Here is a 20,145-nt window from a genome sequence, read left to right as displayed (position 1 = left end):
TTAATAATTAGAAGAAAAAAATCAATACGTTTGAAATAATAAGTATTTAAGTGTTTGATGTTAAATAAATCACCATATACGTTATATACATAACTTATGAAAAATTATTAGAATATAATAAAATGTCAGTTTTAAATTATTGTTTAAATGGTATTTTGAGTAGTCAATTTTGAGGAAAATCTTATTTGACCAACTGAAATATTTGATTAAAAAGATAATAGCTACATAATATTTTTAACTGTAATATATTTTTAAGTTTCAAAAAAAATTTTTTTTTTTAATAATCGTTTGGTGCCTATGTACTTAGAGTTAATTTGAATAACCTATTTTAGAAACAAATTATCAACATTATTTAAAACGTGAAGAAAACATGGAAAATATGAAAAATGTTCTAAAACAATTTTATATACCTAATAAATAATATGAAAGTCTTTAAAGGTTTGTTTTATCAACTATTTTCATCTATATTTTAGAGATATTAAAAAAATGTATTAATAATAATTTGTTTTTAACTCTGTGTAAATATAAATAAATGATAAGTTTTAAAATTAAGTTAGTTAACTATTTCTAAAAATAGAAAAATTAAATAAAAAAATATCAATAAATATTTTTAGTAAAATATAATCAGGTTTGTAAATTGACTACTCATTTGTTTTTAAAATTAATGGTGTTTATTTTAAATTTTCTAATGTACCTATTTATTGTGATTTGTGGACCACATTTATTATTTTGTTATATTTATGTAATGAACCTGCACCTACAAAAATAAATTAACATTTCACTTGGCTCATCATATACACAGTTGATTAATTATAATAATTTGTACTATTGTATAATTTTGCAGTATTTTAAGCATCAAGACAACCATTCAACTAACTAAAAAATATAGATTTCAAGTAATTCAAAAATAAATTATTATTTTTTTTTTTTTTGACCGAGGTATACACGTTTTATTGTTTCCTATGCGATACTGTGAAATTGTTTTAAATTCCTAGCTTAGACATAAAATTATTTTCGTAATTTGACAACAACCAAATATACCAGTGGATATGACGTTTATAATTTTATTAACCGACAGTTGTTCCTTATAAACAAATATACGAGTAGGTACTGGCAAATCATAGTCGATTGAACATTGAATCGACGCATACTACCGTTGACCGTACACCTAGTTACATAACATGGACATAAACCAACACACATTCAAAAGAAAACTAAAATTGTAAAATTATCACTTATAATTAGGAACTGAACAAATGTGCGGTTAGTCATTCCGTCTCCCATAACCGTCGGCTAATCGAAACCTGATATTTTTGGTAACGTTCACACCAAAAGCGCAAGTATTTCAAATGTATATGATTAAATAAGGTATAATCGATAATGAATAGAATTGAAAAATCTATAGGCTTGTGATTAAAAAAAGCAGCAAAACTGTTAACAAAGATATTAGTTTAAAAAAATATCTCGCCAAAAACCGTTTGTGCTTGAACACTATTTTGTGTAACATCGTCTCGTGATAAGTAGAGATGCGGAGACACGGAGTTACCAACCCCTGATTCTAATATAAAGTTATTTACTTTGATTACTGAAATCCTTATAACAGCAATGGACTTGAAATTGGGAAGCGGGGGGGTTGCCTTGCGTTTTATATTGTAGTATCATTAGTATACGCCTAATAAATAATTATGTCAATACTAATGACGATGAATACCTTTGTCATGCGCCAAACGAAAATACGCAATTCCGTTCCAAAGTGAGCACCATTATTATTGGAATACCTACATGGACAATAGTCATAAAATAAATAGGAACGTCTTTATAAATAGCCAATAGGTATATCGTCAACTCCGACGCAAAACGAGAATAATTGAAAAAAAGTTAAATAGGTATATTATACTTACGGTGACGGCGATCAGTTGGTTTTAATTGTCCGTATTAGTAATCTTGTGCTAACCGTAGGTACGGTGACTCGTGTTTCAAAATTTGGAATATAGCGTTGGCGGTAATGGCTGCAGCCGACGTGGAAACAGTTAGTCTTGGAAATGGCGAGTTCAATGACGCAGCTACACGTGGATCTAACAAAGTTATCTGCGCCCGTCGATACTGAAGGTCGTGTGATACACTGTATTACGGAGGAGTAGGGGGCAGTCGTGCGAAAAATCATAATGATCTGGACTGAAAACGATAACTATAACAACATATTCGATACCACAGTTACCAGTAAACCAGCAGTGATACCAATGTGATGAGCAGTGATAACGAAAAATCGCTCGCTGTGCTCACTCGCACAAAAAAAAACACGAAAATATCCCTCGACTTACTATGCAACTCCACCACAAGTGGATCATTAGGTAACCGCCGCATAATCACCCACCCGCATCCACCCCGGATGACCATCTATTAGTATAATGTCTATGATAATACCTGCCCAACCACTCTTATCATTTTTCGGACAAGTACCATGCTCCTATTACGGAATATGTGTTCACCATTCCTTGCATTTGTAGTATAGACAAGTAGAAAAAGAAAGACTGCGAGAGTGTGAGAGAAAACTTAATTAACGACTCGACCTCTTATCTTTCTCGTATCTCCAGACTTATAGTAGACTAAATACACTCAAACTACTATTGACAAAGTCTACGACATTTTACTTTTGAAATTTATATCCCATCAGACTATCCAATAATAAAAATATTTTATATAAATATAATATTATGAGTTCGTTTCGTATTATTTTTAGTAGTATTTGTTAAAATAAATACAGTCATATTTATAGTAAAAAATAAAGAATCAGAAAAAAATTTCATAATAATCATCTTTTAATTTGGACTAAAAACCATAGCGAAAAAATCACTATTCAAATTATTGATATTCTAAAATAAAAAATGATTTTATAAATATTTCTGTGTATACGAACTATTAAAATCAAATGTATTAAAGAATATCTATTTAAACTGCCCTTAATGCAAAAAAAAGGTGAGCAAGTGGGTATCGCTCTGCTGTATAGTAAAGATGGAGAGTAGGTCACTACAAAGGATGTGTTAAATTTGAATGCAATGACAGGTATCATTGTATACGAAAAACGATTGTGAACGGAGATAATTTGTCAGTCTAGGATAATTAGTAGGATATACTATATTGTTAGCTATATTTAAATTGTAATATATTATCGTTATTTCACGCTATTTCGTAAAAAAAAAAAAATTTCAAACGCTCATAAAATTTTTTCTATATTGACGCTAGAACTTTTTTTTAACAGTTATTTGAAGAAAATGTATGGAGAACCTTGTGTTGGGTTTTTAACCTTAGTTATAAATCACAAAAATGTTATGAATTTTCAACTTCAAAATTCCTTGCAAATTTTCGCGATTTTGACATATTTCGTAAACATTTGAACTTTAAATGCTTATAAACAAAAATTGTGATTAACGATTTATGATTTTTTTTTGCTACGATAAGTATAACTTATAATAAACCTTGTATTAAATTTTAAAATAATAATAATAATAATAATAATTTTATGGAAGAAAAATCAGATAAAAATGTAACTATGAAAATTCTTACTGTACATAATTTGTAGTTCCTCATTTTTTTTTTAAGAAGATTTCTTCTTATGCGAAGCTCTCTTTTTTGGAGAAAAGACCTTTACGGCTTTACAGACGATTTAGGTAAATTCTTTGATGGAATTGAGGTAGGTTTAAGGTGTGAGCGTAATTTACTTGAAATTATAATTTAAAATGTATCAGAAGAAAATAATAAGAGATAATAAATAATAATTATGAGTCATAATTAAAAATATTATATAATATTTCATAATTGATGACTTTATTTTTTACAACATTTATTTAAATGGGAGTATGGAATTTATAATGATTTTTTTATAAAAAGTATCTGTCATATTTAAGAACAACTTACCTAATGAAAAAAATCATTTTCTATAAAATGCTTTGAACAAATTTAAATTCATTTCTTTGTCAATGCGTTTTTAGATAATTTTAAAACAATTTTCATGTTCTCCAATGGTCGACCAACTCTTCAATTCCAAAATTATTTTGTGTAAAATGTTTGGTTCATTACGATTCGGCAACTGATTTGTAACTAATACTTTTATCAGAAAAATCATATGTATTACAACCATAAACACTGCAATGGTTGTTGCTTTTTTTTCAAACTACCATTAACCTTCAAAAGTAAAAAGTAAAAACAAATAAGTACTAAATATAAAAAATAAAAATGCATACACAAAATAGATGTGGTAGTGAAATACTACTATATGCGTGGTTATCTGTCCCGAATTGGAAGGTACAAATTATTTCCACCAGAGCGCATATTATTATGCTACGGCGGCAACGACCGTTGTTATATTCATTCCTTATTTTATATAATATTGTGTGCGCGGTAATCACCACTGTTGTTTTTTAAAATCAAGTTTTAGAAAGCTTAAAACAATTACATTTAAGCAATTACCTTTACCTACTAGTATTAAAGAGTTTTCGGAAAATCACATATCATCGAATCGAGGAGCTTCGTTAATTCATTCAGCAACTTATCTAAATCAATCAGTTACCTCCAGCTCAAGTAATCAAAATACTGTGATGAGAAATTCCATGCGAAAATAATGATGCATTTTGTGAAATGGATGAAGATGACTTTTTAGTGGTTCCAAAAAAATCATGTCTCTTGTTGGTTCTCTTCCGTTGAAAAGTGGAGCACATAAATGTTGCATTTGTGGAATTCCTGTCCATGCAATTTCTTCCTGTTCAAATAAAAGATCAGAAAATGATGAATTAAGAGTTTGTTTTGTTTGTTCATTACAAGATAACATTACTGAGGAGAGCAGGGCATGTGAATCTTGGGATCGAAAAAATTTAAAAAAAAAAGGCAAACCAATTCTTATCTTATTCCAAATCCTCATCTCAAACACATTGACCTCAATAACTCTAAAAGTATTAAAAATTTACCTATTATTAAAAATAGATCACGCTCAGATGAGTTAAAAGGCTGTAAATCAAATTTCATAGATGGAAACATTGTATTAACAAATACATGTGCGTTTGATGCATTAGCTTCATTAATAATGGTATATATTTTTTGTTACTAATTCAACACAAATAAAAAGTATTGTGAATATGTCTATATTATATTATAATATAAATTATATTTTTATATTTATTATTATTATTATTTTATATTATATATATTATAATATATAAAATATATATAATAATAATTAATATCAGTTGTCTCCTCGCAGTCTTAGCGTTCAGACATGGTTTCTTTGTGTCGTACTACCTATATTATTTCGCTGCGTATTATCGCTCTTATTTTAGTTGTGCGTTAATTATGCCGTCGTCATCGGGCGGCACAAATCGTGCCGGTCAAAATCAGATTTCAAACAAGCTTAAAAATCAACAAGTCAAAAACACTGCCGGCCCCGGTTACCAGGTAGTCGGCAAAAATGGTAAGCCAATCAAAAATTCTTCTTGTCCAGTTTCACCAAGTTTTCAACAAATTATTGACAACCCGCCGACTCTAGATATATCTAGCTCCGCATTTAATTATAGTTCTTTATCTACACAAACCGCAATTACGCCTGGGTCTACGGCTATCGATATGGATCTGATCGTTAATGATCGTTCTAATGAGTTCGATACTGGTTCTACGTCTTCTTCACTCAATGCTACTTCTATTCAATCTACCTTCCCTACCAACAACGATATGTCCAACACTAATAAATATATCAACTTATTACAAAAGTCGTTTGCGCCAGATTATATCGGGCCTATAACCATTCTCGTTGAAAGTACGGACGCTAATATAAATTTAGGAAACTGGCATCCTATTAAGGCCGCTAAATTTTTCTCTAACAATTTCTCTGGTATTACTAATATTAAACCTGCGGATTCAAAAAAAAATAAAAATTTCTTTCGACACAATTTTTAATGGTAATTGCTGCTTGAATTCAAACATCTTAAATGAGAATAACTTTAATGCAATTATACCTTCTACGCTAATTTTTTCTTACGGAATAATAAAATTAGACACTGCAGTCTCAGAAGCTGAATTTTTCGAAGGCGTCCGATCCTCATTCAAGATTGATGCATTTAAACGCATCAGTATTAAAAAAGATGATAAAATCGTTCAAACCCGTATAGTTGAACTTAAATTCGTCGCTTCGAAAATACCATCCATAATCTCTGTATTTAATATGATTTTTGATGTCAAGCCCAGTGTCCGGTCTCCCGTTCAATGTAATCGTTGTCTACGTTTTGGACATACACAAAAATATTGTCGTAGCTGTCCCAGGTGCAGTCACTGCGGTGAAAACAATCATTCGGTTGATTCATGCCCACGCGCTCAAGCCACTGATCCTGTATGTCTCTTCTGTAAGCAACCTCACTTAGCCACTGATCGTAGTTGCCGTGAATGGTCCACTCAAAAAGAAATTAAACACATCATGGCCACCGAAAATATTTCCTATAAGGATGCCTTAATTTTAAAAAAAAATAATTGTTACATTACTGCTTTTTCTTTTTCCGATGTTGTTAAGAGCCAGCCTCTAATTTCTGAAATATTAAAACCAAAAATCTCCATAGAGGAAGAAAACTTCCCCAGGCTAAATAATCACCATCATTATTTCAATTCTAGGAAGACAAAACAAAAATCTCGCTCCCCGATTAATAAAGACAAATTAAATTTACCAGTTGAACCTCATTTTTCTTCACCTAATGGTTGCTGTTTAACCAATCTCCCTAATCAAAGCCTTACCGAAGACAATAACTCTGCTGATCTATCTTGGATTCATTCTCTTTCTCTTAAGCTCTCTGATTCTCTTATAAATTCCCCCTCCCTATTTTCCCCTTTCTCACCCGCCTCTCATCAGTCCCTAATTGAATCTTCTCTAAATTCACTCCTTAATATTCCAGATTCTAATTTCACTTCTGATTAGTCTTGTATTATACACCAAATGTCCTCACCACAGTTTAAGAAAATACTAAATATATTTGACTCAAAAACTAACATATTACAATAACAAAATAATTTAAAATTACCATGGCATTTTTACAAAAATATAAAAACCAGAATATCTCCAACAATTACACTAACATTATTCAGTGGAATGTGAGAAGTCTCCCTGCACGTCTCCCATCATTACAACACCTCCTATCCGATCATAAATGCTCAATTGCACTTCTCTCTGAAACCTGGCTTTTACCTTCACGTGCCCTTACAATGCCACAGTTCAAAATCTATAGATCCGACCGCTCTGATGGCTATGGTGGTGTAGCTATTGCTGCCCATAACTCCTTCAAATCCAAACTAATTCCTTTAGATATCGCTACCAAAAATAGATTTACCCACTGTAAAATTGACATCATAGGTATCGAAGTGCATCTTATCAATTCACACCCTCCTTTAAAATTTTGGTCCTGCTACATCCCCAGTAGTTCTAATGTTCCTTCCAATTTATGGCATGAATTTTTTAACTTGATATCGCATAATACGCTACTTGGTGGCGATTTTAATGCATTTCATCCCGCTTGGGGCTCTCAACTTGCATCCCGCCGTGGTTCTCAGATCTATGATTGCATTAACTCATTTGGTCTTTGTTCTCTCAACGATGGTAGTCCCACACATGTGGGTCGCCCCAACTCAACTAACTCATCAATTGACTTATCTTTTTGTTCCCCTGATATAATCTGGTATCTATCTTGGCAAGTCCTCAATGATCCTCACGGTAGCGATCATATCCCCATTATCATAACATGAATTTTAACAGGATCACTGATCCTGTGCCATTTTGTTCCGCCTTGGATTCCTCACCTTCAATCTACTTACCTTTTAACTTCAATAAAGCCAACTGGTCATCGTATTCTCTTCAAATTCATAATTCTATCTCTTCAGTGACAAATTCTTCCTCTCCAGTTTTTTCCTATTCTACCTTCACTAGTATTATAAGCAACTCCGCCGATTCTACAATTCCTAAGAAAAGATTAAATACCAATCCTTATCCACCCTCCCCTCCCTGGTGGAATTCTGACTGTACCGAAGCTGTCAAAAACAGAACCCTTCTTTTAAGAAACTTTCGTCGCTCAGGCTCCATGTCTGACTTTATTAATTACCGAAACGCTTGTGCCCAGGCTATTAAAAAATGAAAAGAGGAAAAAATGGAAAAAATTTTGTTCAAATCTAAATCCATCTTTCCCCATACATCACCTTTGGTCAACAGCTAAGCACTATAAAAACTGTATCAACCCTGTCAGACCTCCAGATAATGACGATTGGTTCGACTCATTTTGTTTTAAAGTCGCTCCGTGCTATGTCCCTTCTAAATCAGAGGTTTGCCCTTCTGATCACTCTCTACACTCTCCACCTCATGTTCTCACTAATATTTTTACTATGTCAGAATTAAATTTAGCCATATCTTCACGGAAATCTACTGCGTCCGGTCTCGACAACATATCACCTATTATGCTAAAACACCTCCCCTCAAATGCTCTGGTTTACCTTTTATCTATTATGAATAACATTCTATCATCTAATCAGGTTCCTCCTTCATGGACATCTTATCGTGTCATCCCTATCCCCAAACCTAATTCTAATGTTTCTTTTCGTCCAATTGCTCTCTCTTCCTCTCTTTGCAAAGTTTTCGAATATATGCTGAAAACAAGACTTGATTGGTGGCTAGAATCCAACTCTGTTTTACCTGCAAATTTGTTTGCTTTTAGGAAGGGTTTGGGTACCATGGAATGCCTCTCGACTTTCATTGGTAACATTTACCATGCTTTTAATAATAAGGAATTCCTTGTCGCCACATTTGTTGACATCCGTGGCGCCTTCGATTCCGTGAACATTCTTACCCTCATTACCTATCTTCTCTCATTAAATGTCCCCCCTAAGTTCTGTAATGTTCTGTCTGCTCTCTTCAATTTCAGAAATCTTGTTTTCTTCTCTCCCTTTGGATCGTCAAATACTCGATCCACTTTCACTGGCCTTCCACAAGGTAGCTGCCTTAGCCCAATCCTATTCAACGTATATATGAGTATTGTTGAAAAGCATCTTTCTCAGTCTGGTCATGAATGTCTTATATACGCTGATGATTTAGTAATATTCTCTTCTAATAAACATCTTAACCTTGCTATTGATAGCCTCAACTCTGCCCTGAAGGATCTGAATGATATCCTAATCAAAGTGTCTTTTGATGTTGCCCCTGAAAAATGCAAATCGATCATTTTCACTCGTCGTAGATATTTAACCAACCTTAATACACATCTCAACAATTATGTTATCCCTTTTGTTCCCAGTATTACCTATCTTGGCATCACTCTCGACCCCAAATTGCGCTGGATTCCACATATTTCAACTCTCACGGCGTTTGTTTCTCGATGGTCCAACTTCCTCCGATCGGTAACTGGTACTTGGTGGGGCTCTCGCCCTTGATTATGGATGCTTTCTTTTCGGATCGGCTTCCTTTTCTAATTGGAAAAAAATCAATTAACTCCAAGCCTCATGCATCAGAACCATTATGGGTTACGTCAGTTCTACACCTTGCCCTGCTATGGAAGTTGAATCTACCTGCCCACCATTTAATATCAGATGCCGCTGGGTTGCCGGCAAATTTCTCTTGAAATCATTATCCTATAGCGATCACCGTATCTTTAACACTTATTACTCACTGTACCTTAATTGGCGATATGTTCCTAAGTCTATGCCCGTATTATCAATTATAGCACATTCTATCTCAAATTTCCACCAATATATTATTAATTCAACTAAACTCCCTCTTTACGAGCAATCCTACGACTCTCTTATCTTTTCCCCTCAGATTCATTCTGATAATAAATTTTTTGATCTATCCTCCAATGATTTTAAATTTATGTCTTCTTCCTCGGTCAATGCAGCCGTTTTGAATTATCTTAATGAACGCTTTTTTAACTTCATCGCGGTTTATAATGATGGATCAGTCTTCCCTCTCTCCGCTGGATATGCGTTCTATATTCCTGATCTACAACTCTCTTTTAGCAATAACCTTCCTCCTACGTCTTCTTCCTTTACAGTTGAGTGCTATGCCATCACCGAAGACTTAAAACTTATCCAAAATTTCCCCCCCAATAATTACTTAATTGTATCAGATTCTATGTCGTGCCTCCAAGCCTTAAATTCAAACCCATTTAACTCTCATCTGTCTCCACTTATTCTTCGCATCAAGTCCCTTATTTTTACATTAAATCAAATTAACTATAACATCCACTTTCTTTGGGTTCCTAGTCATACAGGCATATATGGTAATGAAGTTGCAGACCACCTGGCTAAATCTTCATCCAATCTCATCTTTCCTTCTATTTATCAACTCCCCCATTCTGACTTCACACCTCTTATAAAACTATACTCTACTAATATTTGGTTCTCTCTCTGAAACAATCTACCTGCTGAATTCGCCTCAAGATACAGAAATATTACACCAAATATCCTTAAAAAAACCTGGTTCAATAACCTACACTTACATAGACCATATATAGTACAATTTAATAGGCTACGCATAGGGCATCATCTTCTACCCAGCCACTCCTTTAAACTTGGCCTTAATGATTCTCCATTCTGTACTCTTCACCTGAATGAATGTATTTGTGACTTATCACATATTCTACTTGACTGCCCTGCCCTACAACTCAAACGCATTATTTTAGCTAATGAACTTAAGACTCTTGATATCCCCTTAAATATCCACTCCATACTTAATACAAAATCCACTACCGCCATTAAATTAATAATTACCTTTATATTGGATGCTGGCTTCATTATTTAATATGTATTATAATGTTTAATGTATAATGTTGTTTTATGTATTATCTCTGTAATAGTCGAGCTGTCATAGTTGTATACTAATAGCTAATAATAATAAAAAAAAAAAATAATAATTAATATATAGTATAAATATGTTATATTATATAAATAAAATAAATATTATATTTTATATTAATATTAAATAGGTATTATATAAATACATATAAAAAAATATGTTAAATTGCTTTTATATTTTAGGTTTCATACTGTGACAGCAATAAATATTCAACGAAAATTGATTCCAGTCATAACGAGTTTTTGAACTTTATTTCCAAAATTGTAAAAAATGGAATTTCATCAGCAATATACTCTGAAGTGCAGATTTAATAAAACTAAACCTGACATACAGCAGTTGCAATATGGTACCATGTTAATTAGCTGTGATATCACTGTTACCAATGTAGTTAATTTAATGTTCAAAGAGTTCCCGTCAGTAACAGAAAAAACAACATGCTCTTTAAACTATCAATTACTGCGAATTCTTTAAAACTGAAGATTTATTTATCGTATCAGACGGAAAATGAAAAATAAAAAACTTACAAGGTTTTCTCGACAATTGTCTTCAATCTGTACAATCAAAATGTCAATAAATCGATTCAGGAATTTTTTGTAAGGGAGTTAAAGAAATTATGCCAGATATATCAGATATGCATTTATTTATCGATGTATTTTATTGGGAAGGTACCTATGTATAATGCCTATCACAACAATATTATTTATTAATTATTAAATAATAATCTTATATTAAATTTTTTAAATAAGTATATTAAAAATAAATGGAACTTTTTCAGACGGAATGTTTCTAACAATCGTAGTTCGGAAAACACAGAACAAGTAAAAATGCGACTGTCTGACATCCCAAAACTTTTGGTCTACAACGACGTTACATATGAGCTAAGGGGAGTAATTAGTTTTCAACCAGCACAATCAAAGTTAAGGACATAATCAGGACATTATAATGCTTACGCTATTAGGGAAACTAAGAATTAGCAATTGTTTGATGACCTAAAGAAAAAATCAATTCCTATAAAAGAAAACAAAGAAGTATCATGTAAACTACTGGTATACACTATATGACTACTAATAACTATTTAAAGTTACTTTACTTAAAACTTTTTTATGTCATAATAAATTAAATCATACGTTTTAATCTTTTTTTTTAAAACATTTTTTGAATATACAATCTGTAATGATAATTACAATGAACATATGAGTGGAAAAATATAAAAATTGGTTTTGAAAACGTGAAAGGAGTTACCCAGCATTAACACTCAGCGTGATATATTTTTAAAAAAATAATTTGAAACACATTAATATTTAAAAACTACCGATCTACAATGAATCTGTTAACAACCTGCAAAAAAATTTGGAAAAATTTGATTGTAAACAAAAAATAATAATTTCAAAACAAATGGGTATGTGGTCAGCAAAGTTTAGAATATTTGAAAAAACATGATGCCAATTACTGCTAAATATCTGCAAAAAAAAATCGCAAAAATGATGGTTTTTTACCATGGTGGAGGGGGGCTGGCGAGACGTGTTGCTGCCCCCCCCCCATGAATTCCGATTTTTAAAGGGGAAGGAAGGTCGTGCGAATTTCAAAACTAGGCGTGCTAATACGTGCGAATTACGTGCTAAATATCCACGCAATTCATTCATGTAGTTTCCATTGGGGGGGGGCTGTCCAAACTTACGTCGGTCATAGTCGAAAATCACTGGAGTTATACAGAGAAAGATTTCCTACCAGAAATCAACCTTCTCAGATAATTTTTTCGCGTTTAGTGAACAGTTTAAAGAAAATTGGACATTTTCAAAACATGAGAATTTTGACCAATATTCCTACAGCAGAAAATGTCATTACATACCTTACAGCTTACAGCGTTTCCAAATAACTGTTTATCTAAAGTATTTAAAGATCTTGGTAGGTATACCAAAAACATCGATACACAGAATTTTAAAAAGGTAAAATATATTTCCTTATAAAATACATATAGCTCAACATCTTTGTGTTATTGACTGTTGTATGATAACATGGTTTTGCACTGTCATTGCATCAAGAACTTCTGGTTCAGGCATTACTGTAGAAGACAAACGTGGTAAACATGGAAATCATTCAAGATCTAACTTAGACATAATTTATTCCGTATATGAACACATCAACTCCATCCCTGGACTCGAAAGCCACTATCAAAGAGCAACACACCTAGGGAATTTGTTGATGGCGGATAGTGTATTGCAGAAATGCATAGAAACTATACAAAAAGACGAGTCGATATGGGTAGAACTGCAGTGAGTTACGATTGCTATGCACGCATATTAAATACAGAATTTAATATTGGATTTTTCTCTCCCAAAAAAGATCAGTGCGATTTTGTGAAGAGTTTAACAATGCCACGGCAGAAGAGAAAGCAAAATTGAAAAACGATTATCAATTACACCAAGATGAAAAAAACTTGAGCCAAACGAAGAAGGCTAATGATAAAGAAATGGCTAAAGAAATGGGATCCAACATTGTTTTAGCTACCTTTGACTTACAAGCTGTTATGTCAGTACCTACTGGGCAGAGTTCTGCATTTTCTATAAATCAAGATTGAATTGTTTTAATTTTACGATAAGTGAATAGTTATTGGAACTCTTAAAACCCACTTTTACGACTCCTTGTTGTTTATTGTAGATATCAGAAATAATCAAGGATCATACCGTCTGCTATTTCTGGCATGAAAGAGTAGGACAAATTGGTTCATGTCTTTTAATGTTCATCGAATAAATTGCTAATTCTTGTCCTGAAAGTGACATAATATTTTACTCGGATAATTGTTGTGATCAACAAAAGAATAGGTAAACAATTTAAATTATTTTATGATATTTTCTTAGGTCTTATTTATTTATTTACAAGTCAGAAATCCAATATAATTCACCAAATATATTAAAAAGAATATTATTTGTTTCATATTTGTACATGCCATGTATTTATATGCGGTGGAAAAATTTCAAATCAATTCCATTACACACAAATACCTCATTCGAGGTCACACACAAAACGAAGGAGATACAATACATAGTATTATTGAAAAATCTATGAAAAAGAGTAAAAAATCAAGACCCCGATCAATTATTGGCTATAATTAGAAATTCAAAGAAAACGGGAAAACTTTTGTCATAAACGAACTTTTATTGATTTTATTGATTTAAAATTGTTTACTGACGAGATTGGTTACAAAATCATAACAAAATTTGTTAAAAAGGCTAATATAAAATTAGAATCATTTGAAAGTAATTTAATTGTAGAAGATAGTTTTCCAGAAGTTCGCCAACGTAAAAAAAACGTATATTCTCTTATGAATCTGAAGACGAACAAAGCTCTAATCTTCTTTATAATTATGAATGTAATGTTTATAATTTAATGATTGATACAATTATTAATGGTTTGGGAACCCGTTTTGAAAAACATGGACAACTCTGCGCTGATTGATTTTTCATGTTTAGATCCACAAAATTTCAAAGAAATTTAAGACAAATACTGCATAACTCTTTAGAAAAAGTGTTTAGTATAATAAAAAAATTTAATAATGATATAACTTTACAATCTTTACAGCAAGAATTGCAGAATTTTGCTTTAAAATGGGAAACATTGAGTCAAAGTTAGAAGAATATTACAACACTAAATCAAATAATAGCTCCGATAAAGAAAATACTATGAAAATAATGATTTGATAGATGAAACAATGTTAGATAACATACCGCAAAAAAGTTCTTATTGTAAATCATTTGACAAAAAATGTCACATATGCTGTTTTTTTTGTATTAGTTCGCTATAATCTGTATACCAATGCATATCCAGGACTTTATTTAGTTTACAAACTATTATTAACTTTATCGGTGAGCCAAGTGTCATGTGAACGTACTCATCAAATAGTAGTACTTTAAGTCAACAGAACCTTGAAACACTCATGTTAATTAGAAAAAGACATTCTAATGGATCTTGATAATAATGACATAATAAACACAATTTCAACCAAAAGTGATCTCCTCAAAAAAGTGCTTCAATATTGAATAGTATTAAAATTTAAAACTTTGTAGTTCATAAATTCTGACATATTATAATGCACATAGGTATTATAAAAATTTATATTTATAAATACAGGATCTAAACTTTTGACTATCATACTTAAAATTGATGAGTGATTACATTTATAAGTAAACCAAATGAGATCTACCTAATTTAATTTTTGGTTTTATAATTAAATAAAACGTAACATTTAATTATATTAACAAATAACTAAATAAAACTCAATAAAATTAATTTTTCAGCTTTAACCATAGTTAAACAAAGATTGAATATTTAAATAAATTTGAATCAAAAAATAACAATAGTTTAAACTTATTAAAATTAATATTCAGACTTAATCATAACGCTTTAGAGTTTAGTTCGAATATTTAAATACAAATTAAAGAATAAAAATAAATTTGACAACTAGAATTATAATTAGATTTATAATTCAGTATTCACAGTCTGAAGAGTTGCCTATTGGTTTTACTTGTAGACGGAATAGACTCAATATAATTTTTATAATCTGGTGTTATTATCCTTTTTTCCAGTAGAAATAGTAAATCTTTCTTTATTGCCTCACTAATGGGAATTCGTTTATGAAATTTGACCACAGACAAAAATAATAGGATGTCAATTTCATTTAACGCAGGCTTGGTATCATCAACTGCAAAAGCTCGGACTCTAATACCAAAATAAATTGTGTAAAATTGGGATTTGGATACGTCATACTTTTGGTTTACTTTTTTAGAACCTCAGATAATACTGAATGCTTCGTTGAAGATTGTTTGTCCAATTGACCAACCAATGAACGTATTGAAAAATATTCAGATTATCTATTAGAAAATTAAATCAATGAAAATACTATGTATTCGCCGACAGTTTGGGCGGCTATGTCAGGCTACAACGGATAATCAACGCACGCGAGTCATTTCATTTAAAATTCAATCAAAGTTTTTATAAAAAAAAAAGCCCTCTAATTATAAAATGATTATCCGTTCTAATAACAAAAATGCAGAACTAGAAGAGAACATTATCTGTGATGTAGTATTTTGTATTTTTTACTTAAATAAACGGATGTTAAATAATCCATATTCCATATATTAACGTTTGTAAAATTTAAAGTTTTTTAGTCAGTTATAAAAAATTATTGAATTTTATATACAATTATACAAAAATAATAATATCACCAATGAATATTATTAATATTATTTTATTTTTTCCTATGTTCGAATACGTACTGTATCGGTTGGCGTAGACGAAACTTATTGTAGGCATTTCACTATCTAATGATTGTAATAAATTATAAAATACTTAATACGTTTGTTGGAAAGAGTGAGCGAAATCACAATAATTCACACAGCTAACAAAAAAAAAAAATTAATTAATATGATAAATTACTTTGAGGTGGGTTACCCTGGCACCCCTTTATTCGAATATTTTATTTTTTTTTTAACCATTAATTGTACAAAAGTTTTAAAATTTGTACCTAAATATTTCCACCGGAAAAACCAATTTTTCCGCTGTAAAAGGGTAACGTTACTCCAGCACCACAAAAACTGAATAATGCATTTTATAAAAAATTTTTTTTTTCATTAATTGTACTATAATTTGTATCTACTAGTAACACTAAGTTTGGAATTTATACCTAAATTGTTGCAAAAATATCAATTTTTTTCCTTTAATATATACAAATATTAATAACATAAAATCTTTGTTATAGCTTTTCATATCGTTTATTTAAATTAAAATCTAAAATGTGTAGGTACAATGTTTTTATTTTTATTTTGTGTATAACAGTAGCTCGAAATTATTCTTTTGGTTTTTATATTGCTGTGCATTTTCTTTTAAATCATCATAAGTCTATCGTTAGACTTAAATGAGTATGCCGTATAATGTCCGCTTGTCACTCTCAGTCCAGGTCTATTGCCACTTGTAAACACCACTGCACTCCTAAGAAAATATGTTTGGCCGTTCACAAGTAGTGTTTTAGGTATTTCGTGTGCGGTCAACATATTTTCACCAGCATAATTTTGGTGTACTAGATCTGTATCACTGATACTACAGACACTGGTAGATAATTCAAGTCCTAAAAAAAAGTAATTAATTATATTATTTGTATGTGTTTTTAAGTAATAAAAAAGGTTAGATTTACCTCGGAGTATAGAAACTAGCTCAATTAAAATATGTGATTTCGTATTTATTGTAATTTTTCTATTTGAATCACACTTGGAACATTTTATTATTTCTTTTTTCGTTAAATTATCAATTTCTTTTTGAATATTGATGCACCCGTTTAAAGCACTTAAGGTTATTACTTCACAGCTGTTTTGAAAGGAAAATTCTGGACATAAAAAATTGGTACATTGATTTATTTTTCTATAAGATGGCATCTGATGTAAAAGTTTCTTGGCTGTTGAAGTTATTGTATCCATTGCGTCGATCATTGTTATATCCCAACAAGTTGTATATTATTTGATAAAAAATACGGAGCTAATAATAATATTCGTTCTTTGTATATATTTTTTTTTGTTTTTCTAGTAAGCATACTTATTATGAACAGTTATTATGGCAGTTTTATCTTTTTTTATTAAAGATGTTAAATGTTTAAAAACAAATTGGCTATCAGCTACAGCACACGCCAAAATTGTTAATAATGAATCGGCTGAACAGCTATTACTTAGTAAGGTTTTTCCTATTTTATTTTAACTATAAGGTTTATTTTGAAGAACATTTTCATTTTTAAGGAATACTATTGATTGTTCACAACCGTTTTGATTTAAATTTATTTTATTGAATCCCGGTTGTGAAACCAGATATGATTTTACAGACCTACAGCGAGACAATGAAGATGATTTGCCTTTTCTTTACCAATTTTCTACAGCCACATTTTCGTAGTCTTTTTCAGCACACGATAAACACACACGCGATTCTCCATAACCTTCTTCACTGTTCACATTTTCAACCAAACAGTCAAATATATGTACCGGTTTTTGACATTTAATACACCAGTGTATTCCTGTCGGAAAATCTCCATTTTTACATGGTAAACAAATTATATTACTATCTTCTAGCTCCGTTTCTGTATGCATATCTCTCATATCACTCTCCTGTACAAATGTTTCTTTCCTTATCTCTTCATTTTCATTTATACATGTGTCTGTTGTCTGTATGTGTTTCTTCATTTCCTACTATTTCTATTTCTGTATGAATTTCAAAATTATTCACAATATCTGTCTCTATCTGTATGTCCACATCTTCATATATATCTGTGCCGGTATGTGTTTCTTCATCATTTACGACTTTTTAGTTAATAATTCAGTATTTTGAAGCAGCAAATTATCTCCTTTATAGTAATTTATTAATTTAGTACAAAATCATCCACTCTAATAGGTAAATTTTCTGTTTTAAATACTCTATTTTTAATTTGGTTAAAATTACTCTCAACGCGGCTGCTTGAAACAGTTGATTCACCCAAACCCAAACCATTTTATCATAATTCCGGACCAACAAGGATACAATTTCATACATTTAATCACCAACGGAATTAATTCAGGTGTATATTGAGCATTTTCAAACTCACCTTTAATTTTATCAACTTTGCTTAGACAATCATCTGCTATTAATGAAGCCCAATTCTCAAAAGAACCTACAAAGTCTTCACATATATCTTCATTATCTTCAGTTTCTTTATTTATGTTATTTTCAGATATTATATTATTCTCATCAATTAAATCATCAAACTTGTAAATATGATGATTTATTTAAAATTAAAGTTTATAAATATCTTTTACTTATAGCACAAGGAGTGTCTTTTTCATAAAACGTAGGTACTAAAAGTGGACCATTATATTTACTCAAAGCTATTTTAAAAATAGATTCCAAAAATTGTTTAGCTTCGTCCATTGATTTTCAGTATACTAAAAGTGTCATTGATCTCACAAACAGTTGCTATGTTCTGGGAAATTTAGATTTTTTTGAGTGGTGTCCATTTAGATATCAAATTAACAAAATGATTAATATCATTCCTAATGTAACATGAAGGTATTTTATTTTCATTTATTTTATTTAAAGTAAATTTAAAACAAATTTCCAAGTACTCTTGAAGTGACTTGTATTGAGGAAAGGACTGAACAAATGCTGACATTATTGCTAAAACCTGATCAGAAATCACCATTTTTGGAGTTTTTACGCCACATCAGACCTGAACTGAGAGTGACAAGCGGACATTATACAGCATACTCATGTAGGTCTAACGATAGGTGGGAGGTTTATGATGATTTAAAAGAAAATGTACAGCAATATAAAAACCAAAACAATAATTTCGAGCTACTGTTATACACAAAATAAAAATAAAACATTGTACCTACAAATTTTAGATTTTAATTTAAATAAACGATTAGAAAAGCTATAACAAAGATTTTATGTTATTAATATTTGTGTATGTCGCATCCATTTCGCGTTCTGACCCGTTTCGTGAAATGGATAGAAATTTTATCCAGTTCGCGAAACGGAACTTATTTTTTTAACACATCGCGTAATTACACAATGTGGATAACTTTTCACGAAATGGACACGGATTTTTAGTTATACGGAACTTGTTCCGTAATCTGTACATACAAATGACGAAACTAATACGTGAATGATTTTTATTAATAGAAACAACTTGTCGTAATAACCTGTGGTAATAATTATAATAATTATGGCATTCTATTAAAGTTTAGGTAATGTATGTTGTAAATTATCAATATAAAAAAAATATGAAAAATAATAATAATTATAATAATTATGGCATTCTATTAAAGTTTAGGTGATGTATGTTGTAGATTATCAATATAAAAAAAAAATATGAAAAATAATAATATTTATGACTTAAACTATAATAAAATTTTAGGTAAATTTATATTGTAAACAATTTATGTATAAAAAAAAATTATTATTATTATTATTTAATCTAAAAGCATGCAATATATTATTTTTTGAACATGGGGTAGTATTATGACAACGGCTATTACATTTTAAGCTTGATTTAAAGCAAGCACATTTTTTGGTTTCACATTTGCCCCTACAATTTCAACTATGAAAACCTTGTCCTCCTGTTGTTAGAGCCACTATTTCCCTTAGACTTAACTCTTTTTCTTTATTGACCTCTAACATGTTAATAAAATTGGATTTAGCTGGTTGAAGAGTTGAAGAATTGAACCATCCTTTAATTAACCCGTGTTTGGTTCCTAGACGATTTAGCTCATTTT

At 30.7% G+C, this 20,145-nt stretch overlaps 1 protein-coding gene across 1 annotated transcript; it reads left to right on the top strand.

Moving 5' to 3' along the window:
• The first annotated feature begins 5,343 nt into the window (after positions 1-5,343).
• LOC132924703 (uncharacterized) lies at positions 5,344-6,949 on the top strand. Its single transcript, XM_060989145.1, is given in 2 exon segments — positions 5,344-5,907; positions 5,909-6,949. Coding segments are annotated over 2 exon segments (1,605 nt in total).
• Positions 6,950-20,145: the final 13,196 nt, after the last annotated feature.

The sequence above is a fragment of the Rhopalosiphum padi genome, chromosome 3, assembly GCF_020882245.1.
Source record: "Rhopalosiphum padi isolate XX-2018 chromosome 3, ASM2088224v1, whole genome shotgun sequence".
Classification (NCBI taxonomy): Eukaryota; Metazoa; Arthropoda; class Insecta; order Hemiptera; family Aphididae; genus Rhopalosiphum; species Rhopalosiphum padi.
This window is presented reverse-complemented; position numbering and strand designations above follow the sequence as displayed.